The sequence below is a fragment of the Melopsittacus undulatus genome, chromosome 1 (genome assembly GCF_012275295.1).
Source record: "Melopsittacus undulatus isolate bMelUnd1 chromosome 1, bMelUnd1.mat.Z, whole genome shotgun sequence".
Lineage (NCBI taxonomy): Eukaryota > Metazoa > Chordata > Aves > Psittaciformes > Psittaculidae > Melopsittacus > Melopsittacus undulatus.
This window is the reverse complement of record NC_047527.1, coordinates 146,065,060-146,085,604: the sequence shown is the minus strand read 5'-3', so window position 1 is coordinate 146,085,604 and position 20,545 is coordinate 146,065,060. Positions and strand designations below refer to the sequence as shown.

Genomic DNA, 20,545 nt, shown 5'->3' with positions numbered 1-20,545 from the left:
ACTCATTCTGATTCTGTTTTGGTTGATGGCTTGTACAACCCATAGTCCACTACAGTTTTTAGAGAAGAGGCTCTCTCTCTCTCCCTGCCTTCCTTGTTTGATGCAGGTTGTTGCAGCTACACAGGACAGTCATAAGCACAGATGCTGAACTTCCAGATGAGCTGCTTTATGGCAGAGCAGGTTACCTGTATGCCTTGCTGTACCTAAATACTGAAATCGGTCCAGACACTGTCCCACAGTCTGTTATCAAAGAGGTAAGATACGTTTCTTTCTACTGCCACAGTATCTGTAATCAGTTTTTGCATAATCCAAGGGATTAAGAGAACGATGGTGGAGAGAAGAGGAACCTAGAACTGGGAACTCAGTCTCATCCATCCCTCTAATCTTTGTCCCTTTTCCCTGCTGCCCACCTAGGACTGAGACAGGCTGCTGCAGGTGTGTCCATGGCCAGCCATGGAAATCTAAGCTGTAACTAGTTTTGGAGCATTTGAGGATGAATTATTGCAAAACACCTTCAGTCAGAAGCATGGAAGTGTTTCAGTGAAGAGAAGGATGAATTCAGTGTGGGGAAGATGCACTAATGTTCTGCAGATACCAGAACCAGAGAAGGCAGGCCTGGAAAGAAAGTTATTAGAAATAGTAATATATTAATTTTCTACACTTAGGTGTTTCCATCATTTAGGAAAAATCCATTTCTACCTCAACACTCGAGTCCAAATGAATTGAATATTATTGTTCTATCACTGTTTACTGTGGGTTATTTTTTACTGTGGTTTTAGTTATGACAAAGCAAAACCTTCTGAATTAAAGCAAGTGAGACAGACAGAAGGGGTATGTTCTCTTTCTTAGGTAATAGATGCTATTATTGAATCGGGGAAAAACTTCTCGAAGGAGGAGCGGAAGACAGACCGTTGTCCTCTGTTGTACCAGTGGCACAGGAAGCAATATGTTGGAGCAGCCCATGGAGTGGCTGGGATCTATTACATGCTCATGCAGGTAAGAGCACCTTCTGTAGGCTGTGGTGGAGCACAGGGATTTCTGGTTTTGCATCAGAGGATCTTATCTTCAGCTCTCATTCATGTGCAGTGTTGTGCTGGGTCAGGGTCTTACAATTTGGAGTTAGTCTCTGTGCAGAGATGCTAGCTCAGGTCCTAGTAGCAGAAGAAAACTGTGACTAACATGAGAGTGAATTAACCCTTGAGTTGTGGTCCAGAGCACTGTCATTCCAGGAGCTGAAGTTTCCTACAGAGACAGATGCCTTCCCTTATCCTCATACTTAATTCTGGTGCCTGCAGTTAGACCAGCTAAATATTCACTTACCATCCATCACTCTTCAACTTTTTGCTATTTTTAAATGAGTGCAGTGCTGGTGCCTCCTGTCATCCTGCTCTCCATATCCTTTCTTTCTTCTCTGGTGACTTTGTTTTATTTTCACTGTCCTGAAGCTTTTGGAAGACTACCCTTCATCAAACATTAGTTTTCAGTATACTTTTGTTCTATAGATATTCTTCTTCCTTATCCCCCAATCTCTCCCACAGAAATCTGATGTTCCTTATTGCATCTGTGCCACTTCTGTCCTCTTTCTGTTGTCCTGAGATAGCAGCTATGTAGAAGAGAATAACACTTTCTTCTGTATACCTCAGTGTGTTCCTCTCCGCCGTATACCTCCTCGTTCCCACACTTAAATCCATTCCCTCCTGCCCTGAGATTCTCCCATAGGATTGCGATGTTTTTCAAAACAATGTGTTTCATCCCTCTGTATCTTCTGTTGTGCAATCAGGAAAAAGAGCCTTAAGATTCATTACAGAAGATGACCATAGAGCTGCAAAATTTGTATTGTTCCTGTTTCTTAAAGGTGCTGCCAGTCTGTGCATGTCTGTAAATGTCAATTTTCTTAGCAGCTCCTGCAGAATGACTTTCCTTCGGGCAAGTGGAAGGACTGTACATCCTTGCAGCCTGAACCTGCATACAGATGTTCACTGCAGAAGTGACTGAGCTGATATTTGGTGATGCTGCTGTTCCTCAGTTGCAAAAGATGCTGTGATTTCTCCCCAGCTGTTTCAGATTAACTCACACCAATTCCACCAGCAGCTCAGGCTAAAGTGGCTGACTTTGCTATGGAAGTGGCTACTCCTCTGTTCCTGGGGAGATGTCTTAATCTTACTACAGCCATTTTCTGCAGTGACCAGCTCACAGGGGTCTTGGGCTGCTTTGATTTACTGGACCTTTCACTTCCTGCTTTCTTCAGCAATTTTGTCTACTTCCTTCTGACTACCTCATCTTCGTAGAATCATAAAATAGTTAGTATTAAGATCATGCAGTTCCAACCCCCTTCCATGGGCAGGGATATATCACACTAAACCATGTCACCCAAGGCTCTGTCCAACCTGGTCTTGAACACTGCCAGGGTTGGGTCATTTACCACTTCTTTGGGTAACCCATTCCAGTGCCTCACCACCCTCACAGTAAAGAATGTCTTCCTTATATCTTGCTGGCTTCCATTTTCCCTTCCCTAGCTCTCCTGGATTTTCTGAGAAACATCTGGTCCTTTAAGGAAGCCTCTCACTCTTCATTTACTATTCAAGGCTGATAGAAATAACTGCACAGTGCTTCTTGGTTTAAGCAGAAGCTAGTCTACATGTTAAAATCATAACTTTACATATAATTGCTGCTTTTAAGAATTGCCACAAAGCCATTGTTTATGCAGCACTAGATGACGGTCTTTTCACTGTACATTAAATATTGTGAGTCATGCAGAGTTGAGTCATCCACCTCAAAAGATGGCGTATCGGAGTTCATCCTTTCTCCATCCCTCCCACACCAAATGAGAAGGATTCTTCTGCATTTTCAACAAAGAATTTGGGAGATGGTTTGTTGAGTGCTTGTTTGATGACAAAAGAATCCAGCATTGCACCTGAGATCATCATTTCTGTACAACACCTTTATGAGGAAACATGTACTGCTGGATTTATTTCCAGAGAGCTACTGGAGGAATAGGTCCTCAGCAGTGTTAAATAACTTGTCCAGGAGGTAGAGGGGGGATTCTGAAGTGCTAGGTAGAGAATCTGAAATCCTAGTACCTTTCACTAACTCTGAAGCAAAAAATGGCTGTTTGCACATCATCCTCTTGGCCAAAGGGTCAGGACACATGCCTGTAGGTTGCTTTTGTAGGCTGGAAATTGGTGCTGGGAACCTCAGCAGCTTGGGCAAAGAGCTCACTTGTACTCAGATCTTCTCAAAAGCACAAGGTTTGTAAAGAGCTCTGCTCTTCCTGGATTTACCTCCCAAGGACAGATGTGCTGGGCTGGGCTTGCCTTGCACAGCTCAAGACTGAAGGCATTTATTGCTGGTACCATCCCATTTGCCTTCTCCTGCAGGGGTGCAGCATGAAATCAGGGCCCCAGATAAAGCTTTCCCCAGAGCCTTCCAACCCCACAGGTCAGTGAGTGAGGGCTGATCAGCTCTAGAGTGTTCTTCATAACAGACTGATGTGTACTTGGGTGTATTTCTGATTAACAGCTTGCAGGTTTCTGTTCCACTCACAAAATGCAGAGGTTGACTTTGAGGAACTTGGTAGGTAGAAATTTGGCAAAGCTTTCCTGAAATAGAGGCTTTTGTTTTGTTCAGGTTACTGAAAACACAGCTATTGAAAGTCTCCCTTCATTTGGCTGTAGACTGCCAACAGCTGCAGACCCAACAGAGACTGGGTTTCTAAACATGTATTTATAAGAAGCATGCAGGCTGATGGATGTATTTTCTTTCTGGCAAGGTTGTAAACTAAATACAGGAAATGAGAAAGAAAATTCAGAATAGCAATCTAAGGATGGGTTTGCAGTACAAAGATGTTTAGCTACCAATAACTGTTGCTTCTGAGATTTGGAAATGCAGATCTATAGCCCATAGCTTCAGGGAGTTTTGTTTATGCTGGAAAACTTAACTTTCATAAGCTTTTTCCAGGTATGCTACTACTTACACACTTCTTCATTTACTGGGAAACAGGACAGGCTCATCTGTGTTAATTCTTCCTAAAACAAAATGTGTAACCCATTGTGTTTTAAGTGTGTATTATGAGCAGCATAGCTATAAACCATCTTTCTCCTGTAAATGTTCTCTCTATTCTAAGCTATAAAGAGAGGCCTGGGAGTCTTGAGATCCACATTCTGTTCTCAGTTCTGCCACAGTCTTTCTGTGTCGCCTCCAGTAAGACAGGTAACAACTTGGTGCCCCAGTTTCTTTCTCTCTCCAGTAGCTGTAAAAATGCTCTTCATAATGGTATTGTAAGCAGACATTAATTAAATCTGTACAAAGTGATTCAAAGTATTTGGATCAAGGGCACATATGTGGGATACGTGAAAGTAGATTCTAAAACAAAGTGTTGATGCACAGTTTGTTACTACTTCTGTAATGGTTTTGTGGGTTTTGTGCTTTTTTGTATGTTTTAGCCTATTGCAAATGTGAGCCAGGAGACACTGACAGAGCTGGTGAAGCCAAGCATTGACTATGTGCGTCATAAGAAGTTCAGATCTGGGAATTACCCATCGTCACTGAGCAATGAGACTGACAGACTGGTTCACTGGTGCCATGGTGCCCCCGGAGTCATCCACATGCTCATGCAAGCTTACAAGGTGAATCACTGTGTGTTCACATAGACCTCTTTTTGTACAGAGACCTGTATATACGCCTGTTAGATTGTAAGGTTTGCATTTGCCATCCTTCTAGATCTACTTTCAAACCAGAACCCAGGCTAGGCACCTAAAAATCTTAAAATGCTTACTTGATAAATACTTAAAATGCTTGTATGTTTGTAAAGAGGAAATAAGTGGGTGAAAGTGCTTCTTGAGGTGCTGGTGGTTACTAGGCTTTAGGCTCTCTTGGAAAAGGGCCATGCATTTAAGCAGTTTTGAGTCCTGGGTGAGACTATTGACCTAAATTCCTTGAATCTTCCTCCCAAGAGTTTTAAGAATGATGTTGGTTTTCAGAAGTGTAGGTCTTGCCAAAGAATGTCTTCCATAAATTACTTCATTAATGAGACACAGCTCTTGGGAACTTAACACCAGAGCAAAGATACCAGGCCCCTTCTAGGGCATAAATATAACTGCTGAACTACCACAAGCCTACTGTTTGCTCTTCTCCATCCTTAACTAGGTTTGCTATCTCTCTTGTGTTGTGCACTTCTGATTTGCATGGCATTTGAAAGTATGCCATTTAATTAAATTCATGCAAATTCATTCTTGCTTTTGACAGCCCTCCTTGGCAGATTCCCTGCTCGGGTGGGCTGATGAAAAGCAGGCTTGGTTTATGGAATAATTACTGTTACTGCTACCTGCAGTGTGAGCTGGAAATCTCTTACAGCATTGCTGCATGGAGCAGCAGTCACAGTTGCTTTTTCTTTGGGCTGTGGTAGGAGGTTAACACTGCAGACTACTTGTTAAGTTTATCTTTTAATTCTTCTTCCCCCTTCTTTGTCATAGACTCATAGAATGGTTTGGTTTGGAAAGGACCTTGAGATCATCCAGTTCCACCCCCCTGACATGGGTAGGGATGCCTCACCTTGGACCACGTCGGCCAAGTGTGTTGGTTTCCCCAGCACAAACTGTATGGGAGATAAGAGAGATAGGGACAAGTTCTGTTTAACAATCTCCTGGTCTCTTTTTACGTTTGAGGTGATGGGGATATGATGCTTCTCTTTTTATGTTACGCTTTTTGAAGAGGCAGTAAGAAAATTAGGATGTGTTTTGCTGGCTGTGCTTTCCTTCACACCAAGCACAGGGACTTGTGATAACAGCAGAGTTTGTCCTGGAAATCAAACGCTGTTGCCAGGCCTTAATTTGAAGTTCTGCAGCTAAGTAGCTGGCAAACCCTGTTCAGAGAGAGGGACTTTATCAAGCTTATGGATGTAAGAATCTTGCATGTTAATTGCTTCTTAAATAGCCTGGCAGGGAAGCTGTTTTAAAGGACTAAGTCTACAGTAGTGCATCAGCTACTTGTTTTTGGTGTGTTCTTGATCTGTAGAGTAACTTAGGCAAAGGGAAGCAAAAAAGTAGCCTTACAAAGATGGGAATCTGGTGGTGTTCTGTTTAATGACTTACTTTTGTTTTCTGCTGTCTTTATGGGCTCTGTATGTCCAAAATGCACTTCAGATGCAATAAACTTTATAAAACTGGTCCTTTGCCCAACTGGCTAGTGCTTCTGAGTATTTCTAATACAAATACTAACCAAGGTACTAGAGTGTTCCTACATGTAGCTGTGACAAGGAAAGGAGCCCTGTGCTATGCAAAGAGATATTCTTGTGCGTTTTGGTCACGGAATTGAAGGCAGACATAACCAAGTCTGAGTAGGCAGGAAGAATTACTCAGGCATCCCCTTTGGGATTAGATTTGATAGCTGGTATTCTGTGTTACACTTCTTGGAGGCAAGAATTACATTTCTGTATTTCAAATCAAATGATGTTGTGGCTTGGGAATGGAGGGAAGGATCAAAAAGGACCATGCAGCCTTCAAATAGATTACAGGTTGTAGAACTAAGGGTCTTGAACTTGAATTTTTCCTTTGGGGTCCTGATTTCAGAAGCAAAAACTTGCGAAGTTTTATCTGTTTCCATGCAGAGAAAGGAGAAACAACTTAGGAAAGTAAGTCTATGATGAATGGACTATTAAAATTTAAACAAAATATTCTATGGAAAAACTCCAACAGTGAAACATTGCTCAGGTCCAGCTTTCTTTTGTTGTCATTAGTGTTTTAATCTCTGTGTGTTTATTCTCTGTTTTTATTCCAGACTTTTAAAGATGATAAATACTTGAAAGATGCTATGGATTGTAGCGATGTCATCTGGCAGAGAGGTTTATTGAGAAAAGGATATGGGATCTGCCACGGTACAGCTGGCAATGGCTATTCCTTCTTGTCTCTCTATAACCTAACTCAGGACAAAAAGTACCTCTACCGAGCTTGCAAGGTGAGTTCTGCAGCATCCCAGCACAATCCCTGTTCCTTTCACATCATAACACCCGTGCAAGAATAAACTGTGATTGGAGCAGGCTGTTGTGTGCTAGAGCTGGAGCTGGCTGTGCTGCTGGTGGGACAGCAGGGTCCCATCACTTGCTCCCAGTCTGCGTGTGTGAAACACAAATGTTCTATAAAGGGGAAGGAACTAAACACATACTCAGACATTGAGTCTGAAAACCAGCCTCCCTGCATAATAACTGACTGATGTTACATGGTGCTAATTATTCCATTGAGACATCCACTGTCATCTGCAGCTCCTCAAGCGATACTGTTTGTAGTCTTTTGTAATTGTTTGTTTTCAGACTAGTGCCTGTCTGGGGCTTTCAGAGCTCTGAGTTGCAGTTATTCAATTGCACACTTGGATTTTTTCATTAATACAAATGGCAGAGAATGACACTGGGAATTTTTCTAATGGAGTTGTCCATGTTCTGCTGTCAGCCCTGCCTGTGCTAGCAGTTACCAAATACAAGTACCTTCTCTGAGTCTGCTTCCTCATCTCATAAGACTTTGGTTGGGTTTTGGTTTGTTCTGTTGGGGTTTTGTTTTCAGCTTAGTTCACTGATGTTAGGTTTTGCATTGCAAACATAGCTGTTTAGCTGAGGTTAAAAAGTATTGCAATGGGAAATTTGATGAGTTGCTTCTTAGGTGCTTTTAGATGAGCTTAGCTGTGTGTAAAGCTATTGTATTCATGGAATCATAGAATGGGTTGGGTTGGAAGGAACCTTAGAGCTTATCCAGTTCCAACCCCCTGCCACAGGCAGGGACATCTTCCACTAGAGCAGGTTCCTCAAAGCCCTGTCTAGTATTCTGTATTACCTACTGTCGTGGTTTAAACCAAGTCCACACACAGCTCGTTCACTCACTCCCCCTCGCTCCCCCAGCTCCCAGAGAGTTAGGAAGGAGAATCTAAACAATGTAGCCCCCACGGGTTGAGATAAGAACGGATTAATAACTAAGGCATAACACAAGTCACCACTGCTACTACTACTACAGATAATAATGGTAAAGCAAACAACAAGCAAAGAGAATACAACACCTCACCAGCCACCAAACCATAACTCACCCCACCCTGCCCGACCAAGCACCGACCAATACCTCCTCCATCCCCCCAGAGCTCCAGCCCTTCCGGGTCTCTCCCGGTTACATCCTGGGTATGATGTGCTATGGTATGTAATACCTCTTTGGCTAGCCTGGATCAGGTGTCCTGTCTCTCCTTCCTCCTGGCCTCCCCTCCTCCCTGGCAGAGCATGAGCTCAGAAAAAGGCCTTGGACAAACCAAACACCCGAGCAGTAACTCAAAACATACTTGCTATCAGCAACCGTTCTCAGCCCAAAAGTCAAAACACAGCACTGCACCAGCTACCAAGAAGGAGAAAAAATGACTGCTGCTGCTCAAACCAGGACACCTACCATCCATATCCATCCATTATCTACCATCAGTGTCATCTCCACTGTCAGCCTGTCCTCCATCAGCAGAGCTTTAAAAGGCTGCTGCTTGTTACACATTTACCCAAGCATCATGCCATGAGGACACCTGTAGGCACAACTGCTTCCTAGCGCACTCCCATGGCACATGTCTGACTTCCTTACATGTGGAATCACCCACTGTTGTTGTGTGAGCCACAGCACCAAGCAGGCGTTGCTGTTGGCATAGCTATTGGACTCTCCCTGACACTGTCCATCTTTTGTGGCTCTGTGCAGCACTGGCAGCTCCCCCTGATGCTGCATTTCTGACCCAAGAGAGCCCTGGCATTCTTCCATACCAGCTTGGAGAAAAGCAAGGATATCTATTTTAAAGCCAAAAAAAAGGAGGAGACTCAGTTACATACCTGAAATGCCTTTGAGAGGGAAGATGTAGCACAGTGGCCAGAGGCTGTTGGCTGGAGGTGCCCCGTATGGTCAGGTCTGGCAGCATATTTGTAGCCTTTCTGCATTTTAGCATCCCTGGCATTCAGTCAGGCCCTTCAGGCTCTTGCAGGGGAAATCCAGAAGCAGGGAGAGGAATTTGCTTGGCTGGCATTCTTGGAGTCTTCTCTTTTTGAGCCAGAGCATGCAGGGAAGCAAGCATGCAGTTATGTTGGTACCTGAAGGGATGTAACTGGGAACACCTGATGGCTCCCCTCCCAGGGGTGTTTGCTCACACTGAAAGCATGGGCCCCAGGGGGAGGAGTCTGTCCAGGAATCCCTGGTTACTTCTCAAGAGCCATGGAACACTGACAAGTGAACCAGAAGAGCCCTGTGAACCACAGAGACCCCTGTGCTTCTTGCTTTTGGCCTTGCAGCTTTTCTCCAGCATTATCAGAGCTGATGATGAGAGGGGCTGTGGCATCCTTGGCTGCATGCAACAGAGAGCATCCGAGCTCTGTGCTGCTCAGCATTGTTATTAAACCACTGCTGATGGCAAGCATGCCCAAACTGTGTGACAAATAATGGCAGATATCATCCTGCTAGAAGAGGTTTCTTTCTTTTTCCCCTTGGTTTAACCAAGATGAGTGTGCCTTACTGTGAGTTATGCTGGAGCTGTGACCTTGTAAATGATGGTTGTGCTTCAGTAGCCTGGGGTGCATTTGTTAAATCTGTTGCAGTTCCCAGGCTGGCAGTATATGCAGTAAGATGTGCGTGTTACAAGAACTGATTGTGGTCTAGAAACATGCCATTAATGTGTTCAGTCCTCATGTATACGATAAGATTACATGGAGGGTTAAACCTTGGTTTGATGATTTACCTGTCAGTGGTCCAAAAATGTTTCATTAGTTCTTAATAACAGTATGGACCACTGTGTTTGTGTGTGGGGAGGTTTTGCTGTGTTTTCCTCTGGACATTCACACACATACACACAGCTTTACTAAGGGAATCAAAAACCCACTATCCAGTAAAACAGAACAAAGTGGGGGGAAGAAGGGAGAAGATGCTACCCCTTTATCCTCCTGTTAAACAGAGTGATGGCTCTGGGGTGATGCTTACACCCCATATACTCCAGCTCTATAGCTTTGGCACCCTGTAGTTAGTAGGATGTTATGTTAGTAGGTTAAGTCTCTAGTTCGTTTGCTAGCAGGTTGCCCACATTGCAGGGGGAGCTGGGAGAGACCTCTCTATGCTTTGCTTTCCAGGAATCTTCAGACTGTATTTTGAATAAGCAGTGGTTTACTTCCTAGCACAGAAATGCCAGGGGAACTTGTAGACCCCTGTATGCTCTGGGGAGCCATAAAGGAGGAATAGATAGATGGTTGCTATTAAGTTGATCCAGACATGATTCATAAGTCACATATATATGATGTTAGCTACTGCAGCAGTGTTGATCAGACACATTGTGAACTCTTTTTAATGGTATTCCATCTTCTGCAGCAAAATATTGATGACCATAATTGTCTATATAGAATGGTTTTACATAAGGCTTGGTGAGAGCAAATAAATAATGCTAAGTAATGGCAGCTGGAGATTGAATACAGAGGAGTGAAAGAAAACCAGAATGCAACTAACACAAAGTCCTGAGCACATGGATAAATTAAGCACCGAGACAGATAAGAAACTGATATTACAGTGTGAGAACAGTTTTGCCCTTGAAACTGAATGCATCTGTTCCTGCAGCATTTTTCATTGCTGTGTAGCAGGGGTGATTTATAGGGAGCAGAAGTAAAGTACAGCCCACCTAGTGACTTTGTTATGGAACTGAAACTTGTGCTGTGGAAATACATCTCCTAAAACCTAATTGCAGCCTTGTCATGGCTGAAGTGGGACAAACGGATCTGGGACAGTGGTACCTGTGTTGTCTCTGATTATGCTGTTTTACATTTAGTACCAAAATGTACCTTTTATATAGAGATTAAAGAGATGCAGATACTCAGGCTTTCATTTGACAGTCTTAAATCATAATAATGACTAAAAAAACCCCAAACCCACTTTTGATGTATTTTTTGTTTCCTGCAGTTTGCTGAGTGGTGTTTGGAGTATGGTGCACATGGGTGTCGTATTCCTGACCGACCTTATTCTCTGTTTGAAGGTAAAGTGATGGTGTTGTAAATGGCATGGCATTATATGGGAAACAGGGCAACCTCACAGTTCTGGGTTCCTCTGTTATTAAAAATAGACTCGCTCCCTACTACTGCTTCCATGTAAAGGAATTCTGTTCCTTAGCTCATCCTTATGTTTGAGAAACATAAAGAATCATAGGATTTAAAGTAGCGCTGCTGCTTCGTGAACAATGAGCCTAGTGTGCCACCTACCACAAATTCATGAAATTACAGCAGACCAAATAGGATTATTTTACAAAGAGGCCAGTCAAAGGTGTGAATACAGGTAGTTATATGCTTGATCCCTGCTATATGCTGCGATATTGTCTAAATATTTAAGGGGAGAAATAGAACTATTCTCATTCATGAGAGCTCCCTTCCATGTACAAGGGGAAAAAAGCAGGCATAAAATCTGTTGTTTAACAGCTTCGAAATCTGTTGAGATGGTGAAGTAGTGCAGCAATAGGATGATTCATGCTTTTATGCTGACATACAGCTTTTTATTTAGTTTCTTGATTTGGGGGTCTTTTGGGGGGAGCCAAAATAGTGCATGAAGTTGTCCAATTCTGCATGTATGTGCATGGGTCTTGTTTCATTTGCATCAGATGCTGTATTTCAGGAAGGTTCCTTTGAATGTGCTTAGCTGTTGATAAAATAGGATAAAATAGGATTATGAAACTGTGTGTATATTTCTATGCTCCCCTGGCTTTAGGGTGCCTCTGTTTTCTGTCACCCCAAGACTCTTATTAGATCATGCTGGTGTTTGTTAGTGCTTCAGGCTCTGCATGACCTCTTTATTAATAGTGAACAGTTGAATCTGTATATCATAAGTATATGATATACTATAAGTATATAAATATATATATAAGTATATACTTATCATCATAAGTATAATGAAGTTTTGCCTTTGCTTTTTAACCAGTAAAATGATGAGCAAGAGCTGCTTGAGTTCTGAGGGACAGCCCAAAACTGGGATTTACTTTCTTAATTGAGGTAGCATTGAGGTTGTGCAGCTGAAAAGATGCCAGCAGAGAGAGTGTGGTTCTGCCATTCACCTTTTCAAGTGAAACTTGGTTTCCTGGGCACAGTATAAATGAACTTGCTTTTCTATAGGCCCTATTTGATCTGGTGAGGAGGTGTTCAAACAGGCACTGTTGTCTTTGCTGTCATCTCTGCTATTTTAATGTCAAAGATGCACAAAAATACCTTTCTCATTATGTTGTAGGCATGGCTGGAGCTATTCACTTCCTCTCAGATATTTCAGTACCGGAGACTTCCCGTTTTCCAGCATTTGAACTTGGACCTCAGAGGAGGGAAAACAAAGTGGAACAGGACAGTTAAAACATCGTTTTGGAAGGAAACTGATGCCAAAAGCGATGAGACTGTTCAGTGCCTCTGATACCGAACCAACTCGACCCTGAACTGACGGATGGATAAACCCCTTTTCTCACCCCACCCCTGCCCCAGAGGACCATGAAGTCATTGGAGCATGAACGGGAGAAGCCACATTTCAGTTCTGTTAAAGTGACAGCTTCAGACGTAGGACAAGAGAAGTCAAGTTTTGAACTCTCTCTCTACTGTTGTATTTGTCTTCTTCAGGTCTCTGACATGCTCTGCATGTTTATAGGTGTTGTGTGTTGACTCGAGTCTTTTGTTGTTAGCAAAAAGCTGGTCTCTTGTGTGAATCTCTGTCCTGTACCTTTGTGCATGACTCACAACAGCACTGTTGCCTTCTGCAGCGTGGTTATCCAGAGAGCTCCACCTTATGCCAGAGTTTGCTGCAGGACAGTGCCCACCTTCACTGCTGAGCTGGCAACTTCTAAAGAGATGAAAAACATGTTCATGTTCATATTTTTCTGCATTTTTCTCCATAGTTCCTAGAAGTTAAAGTGATGGAGATCAGCCTTTCTTGGTGAAGAGGTATGTTTTCAGAGAAGTTTAAAGGGACAAGAATCGTCTTCTGCTGCTATTGCAGGAGGGTTTTGCTGAAAGTCTGAAAATGAGGTTTCCTTTGGTACCTGCACCTGTTTAGTGTGTTAGGCACGTAGAACAGGATGGGGATGCTTGTCCCCACCTCTGCAAAGCCACAGTCCATGGCACAAGATTCAGCTGGAGGTTTAGTCATCCATGGGAACCTCCCACTGCCACCAGCAGCAGAGCAAGGACAGCATTAACTGTGCTTCTCCTCTCCTGTACATGGCTTTCTAACAGGCCTGTCCTGCAGCATCTAGTATCGAATGAGTAAGGGAGGGGGTCAGGGCAGTTTCTCACCCTGGTAACTCAGGATGGCTGTGGCTTCTGAACCAAGGCAGTGATTTGTTCTGGGCCATTCCCTCCCTCTCCCAGCCCAGCTGCGTTTAGCCCATGTAGTATGACAGGAGCGATAAATACCAGCTGCTTGTGGAGGCCACAGAAGATTAATGAGCGCTACGAAACCATTGCTAGAGGCTGTAATTGATGTTTATTTCATCTTAAAATCCAAACAGAAAGAGCCCTTTGCCCTTAGTTTTAACTGTGCTGCTGGTGCTTTGCTTCCCATTGTAGTGTGGTGGGGCTGTGAAATACTAGACCTGCCTCCCAGTGCTCCTGAGGCTCTTGGTTTGGGAGAAGTAGGACACACTCTGAGTACACTTACAGCAGGCTTATATGTGCTGGATAGATAGATAGTAAATATACTTACTGCTCTCACCTGCTCAAGCTCTGTTGTCATCCTTCCCCCAGCTCTCCTTGTGCTCTGTCATTCCAGGTGCTTATTTTAATGGATATGTGACCTGTGGGCCATCTGCTGAGCTCCAGTGTTTCCAGACAGGCTTGGAAATGCAGTGTTGCCTAAGTGACTTCCTTGAACCTTACAGAGTCTGTTCCCAAATCCCTTTGGATGTTAATCATCTCCACATTCAGTTCTGCCTGTGCAGGGATAGCTTAATGTCACAGTGTGACTCCTCCTGGTGTGTCAGGTAGGACTAAAACACCAGAGCAGCTTGGGCAAAGATGAGGTGTGAGACACCAAACCCAGCTGTGTCTGTACAGCCTGGGGCGAGGGAAAAGACAGCAGGAGCAAGGGATGCTCCAGGGCAAGGAGCTGGGGTGAGGCAGACCTGAGCAGAGCTGCAGCAAGCAGTGAGGGACAGGGAGAGCAAAGCACAGAATGAACCACCAGAGCCCATCTCAAATGAGATGTTCCTCCATGGCACAGGCCTGGCTCTGTGTTCCTTTTCTCAGCCTGTGCATCACTGATCCTGCCCATAGGTAAAGCCAGGGAGGAACCTTGCCCAGGGTGAGGTCTCCCAGATTGTAACAAAGGAGGCAGGTGGCAGCTCCCATCCTGTTCCACATCAACCCACCCCTTCTTTTCTTTCTCCTCCACAGCTGGGGTGGATTAACAGGAGCTTGGGGCAAATCACAAGCATGTGTTGTACGGACAGCTTCACTAGGGGGGGCAACAGGCAGGTGTTCAGTCAGTGACTGTATAGAAAGATAGATAGATATAGATATATATATATAGATATATACACACATGTTGGCTGCTGAGCTTGGAATGGCACTGGTGGGAGGTGATCTTGGCTGGCTGGAGCCCAAGGGGAATCAAAACTTGCTGGTTTAAAAAATCCATATGCATACACACACTTTGGGAGACCTGCTTGGTATTAAACTCTTTGAAGATGCTTGAGTGCACCCATCAAACTAAGGAGCCAGTCAGCTGTCAGCTCTTTGTGTGCCATAGCCAGCCTTCTGCTGTGCTGGGGCATGACACTGACTGACTTCCTCCACAGAATCCTCTTGGAATTGAGCAAGACTGGAAATGTATCGAGTTGGGAAGTGTCTGACAATGCATCTGCATCATGATGTGACTTCCCTGTGGCTCTTCCTTCCTGTTCCTCACAGTGCTGTGGGAATCTGGGTGGCCAGTTAAGAAAGGGTATTGTGTGAAGGTGAAAAGAGGCATTTCACCAAGGCATTGTTTTCACAAATCACTTCAAACTAAAAATGTGGAAAATGTCTTAATATTCCCTGGTTTGCTTTGTCCGTGTGTAATAGTCTTACCTGTTGCAAAACGCAGTAGTGTTAATAGTGGAGATGCTCTTTGGGCAGAAAAGAGGAAAAATGCTGATGTTTTGTTCTTTGGCTTTATTAGTAAAGATCAAGCTGTGTGGTGGTAACTGGTGTGATTCTTTGTTGGTTTCCTTTTTCTTTCCTCTTGTTGTACTCCTTCCTTCCCCCAGCACTGGGGCGAGAGCTGTCCCACTGATCCAACCTGCCCTGGGCAGGGACACCTTACACCAGCCCAGGTTGCTCCAAGCCCCTGTGTCCAACCTGGCCTTGAACACTGCCAGGGATGGGGCAGCAACAGCTTCTCTGGGCACCCTGTGCCAGCGCCTCAGCACCCTCACAGGGAAGAACTTCTGCCTAAGAGCTCATCTCAGTCTCCCCACTGTCAGGTTAAAGCCATTCCCCTTGGCCTGTCCCTACCTGCCCTTGTTCAAAGTCCCTCTCCAGGTTTCCTGTAGCCCCTTTAGGCACTGGAGCTGCTCTAAGGCCTCCCCTTAAGGAGCCTTCTCCAGGCTGAACCAGCCCAGCTCTCTCAGCCTGGCTCCAGAGCAGAGCTGCTGCAGCCCTCACAGCATCTCTGTGGCCCTCCTCAGGATGAACTCTGTCTGAAACCTCTCTGGCCAGCTGACTAACACCCCTCTTCCAGCTGTGATAAAAGCTGGAAACACTTGATGGGTTTCTCTAGCTAGGCAGTAACAGAAGGAAACCTCAAGTATGCCACAAGCAAGAGGCAGCATTCCTGTTTCACAAAGCTGTGTGAGCCACTCAGGGCTCTCCCTACCACTGAGAGAGAGCAACTGATGCTTTTTTGAGTTAATGGCATTTCTGCTCTGTAGGTAAGATAATCTGTACAAACTGAGGTAGGTAAATGCATTGGGGCTTTTCTAACACAGTACTTCTTTGTAACCCTATCAAAATAGGGTAGGATAGAGGTGGGAGGAGGCCTGTATGCTGTGTGTCAGGTAATACCTGAGCTCTGTCCCATTAGGGTGCTTTGTCCTGGTGAAATTGTTCACTTGGCTCCCATTTGGTTTCATGCTGATGCAGAAGTGCAGGAATCCCCTCTCTGCCCAGCTGTGATTTGTACACAAGGAGCACTCATGACCCGTCTTCAGCCACTGCTTCTCCTTGACATCTGCAAGTGGGCTGCTGTAAATCCTGCTGCAGCTATGAGATAAGCTGGGGTTAGGCAGCAGGAGAAAGACACAGATACACACAGCTATCCTTGTGATTCCTGTCTATACCTCAAGCCAAAATAACGCATGTGCAGCTAAGGAGCTACCTTCATCTGCAGGGGCTGGGGTGGGAGCTTCACTTGTCACTTCCCGCTGCTTTCTCTGCTGTCCCCTTCACCCTGCAGCACACAGCAGCTTGGGACAGTGCCTGCCAATTGTCTCTCTCCTCCTTAACAGCATTATTACTTAGCAGGTGCTCTGTAGGAACTGCCTTATGCTGGATCTTCCCCTGCTTGGGCTTCCTGTAGGGTTTCCTGGCCAAAGAGCACTGTAAAATCCCAGAAGGTAGCTCAAACCCCCAGCAACAGGGCATCGGGGGTGAACGAACAAAGACTCCTACATGGGACCTGCAAATACTTCCTGGCCCATTTCTTCCACCCACTGAATTAGAAGCAATGTATTAGATCATAGATCAGAAAAAGGAAAATTAAAGAAGAAAAAAACAAGAAGGCTCCACCATCTGACAAGATGATGTAACTTCCTGGCTGACCTATGTGGCAAAAAAGGTAGCATCTTGGGTATATGCATATAAAACTAACCCATCTGAGGGGCTGGGGTTTGTTTGCTGTAAGTAGGGAAGAAAGAGCAGTACCTCATTTGCTTCCTCACATAGTCTGAAGCTTGTTGGAAAAGGCAGTCCTAGCACTGGAAGCTGTCAGAGGGCTCTAAAGAAAAGGAAAAAGAAAACCCATCCACGCAGCAAAAAAAGCTTGTCACTACATTAGCTTTTCCCAAAGGGATGAGACACCAGCGCAGCTGCCTGGAAGCACCAAACAGAAGTGGAGGGTTGGTACCCCCCTTGTCAAGCCTATCGACAGCACAACTGATGACGGAGGCACATGGAAGGCACTGTAGGATGCTCTAGGCAACACTTGCCCCTCTCCTGCAAGCCATGGGGCACTCAGTCACACCAGGGAGCAGGGACAGAGACCCATGGGGAGTGGAGAACAGAGGACAAACATCTATGAATTAGGTTTGTGCATTCTCAGCCCAGCAGCACTGCCTTTGCAGGCTCTCACCCACCTTGGCAGCCTCACAGCGAGTGCTGGGGCTGTGCATTTGCTAGAAGGCTGAAAAAGCAGCAGCAGCAGCAAAACCCTATGAACCCTCAGACTGCAACAAACTCAATTCACCCACCAACACAGAGCCATCCCTCAACAGTACATAGGGCAGCAAGCAGGTTGGAGGGAAGATGCTTTATGGGAAGAAAAATCACCTTCCTGGGGAAAAAAAACCATCTCCCGAGCCTGAGAGGTTCTCTGGCTACAGCCAGCTCTTGCCTTTAATGTGAGCCCAATGTCATCAGTGGCCAAAGGCTGAGCTCTAGCCTGACTGCTCAAAGAGGCTTAACAGCCCTGCTGTAGGACATTAAAGCAAGCCCCATTGCTGCTTTTCTTCTGAGCAGGGATCATCTTGAGTGAGATATCACTCTCCTGCTGCAGGGCTGAAAGGAGACGTGTGAAATGTACAAGAAGGGATGAGGAAGAACCAAAAGCTGAAGGCAAGTTAATTCCCAGTCTCCTGGGATAGGCAGCATCTGAAATGCCAGGCAATGACCATGCACCCCTGCTTACTCCTAACACTAGCTAACTAGAGGAAGGTGACATTAAAAGTCTATTCATCCTCTTCTCCCCACTCACACCAGAGCAGCCCCCCAGGCAGGTCAGAGCATCTCAGAATACCACCTTCAATTGCCCTTCAGAGCCAAATTTGATTGCAGTCCACCTGGAGGCACAAGCTGCACACAAGGATGGTCAGGTCCTTACAAGTCTATAAAGGCCTCTGCTCATTCCCTGCCTGCATGATCCCCCAAAGAGGAAAGAGAGCACAGCACAACCAGTCTTGTATAACCTTTGCTCTTCCTCATTGAGCCAGGACTGACAGTGAAGCCTCCAGCTGAACACCAACTGCCCACACACAGCCAGAGCAGGTTCCCTCCTCATCCCAAGCCTGGGCTTGAGGCACAAGCCTTGGACATAAGGAGACCACACCAGCAGTAAGGATAAGTGTACCAAGAGCCCCTGGCAGTGCCTTTGCTCTCAAAGCAGTGTATTTGGAGACTGCACTGTGGCAGAAAGGGACTGACCCCTCTCTCCTTCCCATTTCTGCCAGGGTCACAGCAGCAGAGACCTCAAAGGTTCCCTTACCCATGTATCATGCTCCTCACAGTCACTGCCTCCTCACACATACAGCAAACACATTTTGAGAACACACAGCTGAAGACAGGACCTCAAGGGGATAACGTTTATGTTCCTGGCTGCCCCTCTCCCAAGGCTCAGTGGCTCAGCTCAAGGATTCTACCCAAGCCCTGTTCAAGGCATTTAAATCCCATCCTGCATCACTCCCAATCTCCAAGAACCAGGACACTGATCCCCACAACACATTAAATCAACCTCCTGATGTAGATGGCAGGATCCCAAAGGCAAACACCACCCTGCCTCGTCAGTGAGGCACCGAAGTATCTGCTGTGTTAGAGAGGGGATGCAGGAGGAGCACCCAGAATCCAACACAGGAATCCCAACAGATAAAGCATCATCGCACCATGCAAAGTCCACATCAGTGAGGCTACAGCAGCTGGCAGTTCCTAAGGCATTACTACTGCCAAGTAAAATCCTGTTGGAAGATGAGGTTTTCTTTTACCTGTGTGACCTGTCATCACTGCCTGCTGGTGAGGAGGAACCCTGCCCTTTCCAGAGGTGTGCCTGTAGCCTGTGTTTCACACCTGCCTTGCCAAAGTGCTGTTGAGCACCAGTCTCTCGGTGGCGTTAGCCATGCCTTTGCTCCTGCTCTGCACACAAGAGGTCACACTCTGAACACAACTCAGGGATACAAAGAACTTTAAACATACAGCACAGGAAAGAGCAATGAAGAGGGCTAAAGGTACAGCAACATCCAATCTCACTTTACTAAAACACATTCCAAAGGAAAGCCTGCACAAGTTTTATAAGGAACAGAAGCTCCCAAGACAGCAGAATCACAGAATCAACCAGGTTAGAAAAAAACTTTAAGATCATCAAATCCAACCATTCCCCAGCACTGCCAAGGCCACCACTAACCCATGGCACTGAGGACCTCATCTACATGGTATGTAAACACTTGCAGGGACAGTGACTCCAGCCCTGCCCTGGGCAGCCTTTTCCAATGCCTGAGCACTCTCTGGGGAAGGAATTGCTCCTAATCTCCATCTAAATCTCCTCTGGTGCAGCTTGAGGCCATTTCCTCTTGTACTAGAAAAGACCTTAATTTCTGCTCCATCCATCCTTCAACCCACCAACCCAACCTTGCAAAACATGCAATGTACACTCCTGATACACTTTGTATTGGTATCACCCTACTGAAAGTTACAGGGTTTCTCTGCAGGGTTTCTCCCTTCTTTCTCTCCACATGTTGTTTTTCAAACTAAGAGGGGGTAAAAATAAAGGAAAACCTAAAAACTTCCAAAAGCAAGGCAATGAGAGGAAACACATGCAAGCAGTTTGCAAGTAATTCATATGGATGACCACACAGGTACTGTGTTTTCAGAAGACCAAGCAAGTTTGCTAGCAGAGGAGTACATGTGTTGTAAGAGGTACTGTCACCCATCAACACTAGCAAATAAACCAGACAGACTTCACCACTGAAATCACCAAGTTGGATTTCAATGTACAGCATAAGAATTCACTATAAAAGGCTTCTATTTGATGCGTCCAGGAAAATGCCTGCTGTCACAGATACATCTTGAAATATAAAAGGACTTAACAACATTTATCTACTAACTGGAGGTTTGCAGTCATTTCTCTTGACAGAAAAAGAAAGGCTGGATTTCCTTTAAAAGCATTATGTTATACACAACCACATTCAGTGACATTCAGCTTTGAACTTCAAGTGCACACTAATTTAGAAACTATACAGTTGTCATGTGCAGATGGACGTAGTCATCACATATAAAGTGCACTTCTTTGTCATCTTAAGTGTCCTCTGGGTGTACACTGCACACACACAGGTACTTTGCTTCATCCCTCATTTATGATGAACAGAAAGGGAAAGCTTATTTCACCCAAAAGCTAGCTCTGCTCCAGCTGACTAACTCCACCAGCAGCTTTTAGTAACAGTGATCCTTAGTGGTTTTTCATAATGAAAAGGATGCTCTTTTCTGCCAGTTCTGCAAAAGCTAACTTAGGAACAAGTTCTCATAAGCCACTGACATGCATTAACAGCACAATAACGCTTCAGCTCGTTGGGCAACACAGATCTTTAGATTACTACAAAC

General features: G+C 45.0%; 1 protein-coding gene across 1 annotated transcript in view; it reads left to right on the top strand.

Annotated features, from left to right (window-relative positions):
* LANCL2 (LanC like glutathione S-transferase 2) overlaps nt 1–15,171 on the top strand; it is a 29,554-nt gene extending 14,383 nt beyond the window's left edge. Inside the window, exons 4-9 of the mRNA XM_034065107.1 lie at nt 107–254; nt 850–996; nt 4,443–4,625; nt 6,775–6,951; nt 10,929–11,001; nt 12,237–15,171. Of these exons, the coding sequence (XP_033920998.1) occupies nt 107–254; nt 850–996; nt 4,443–4,625; nt 6,775–6,951; nt 10,929–11,001; nt 12,237–12,352 (844 nt within the window). The 3' untranslated portion in view covers nt 12,353–15,171. The remainder of the gene's footprint in view (nt 1–106; nt 255–849; nt 997–4,442; nt 4,626–6,774; nt 6,952–10,928; nt 11,002–12,236) is intronic.
* Nucleotides 15,172–20,545: the final 5,374 nt, after the last annotated feature.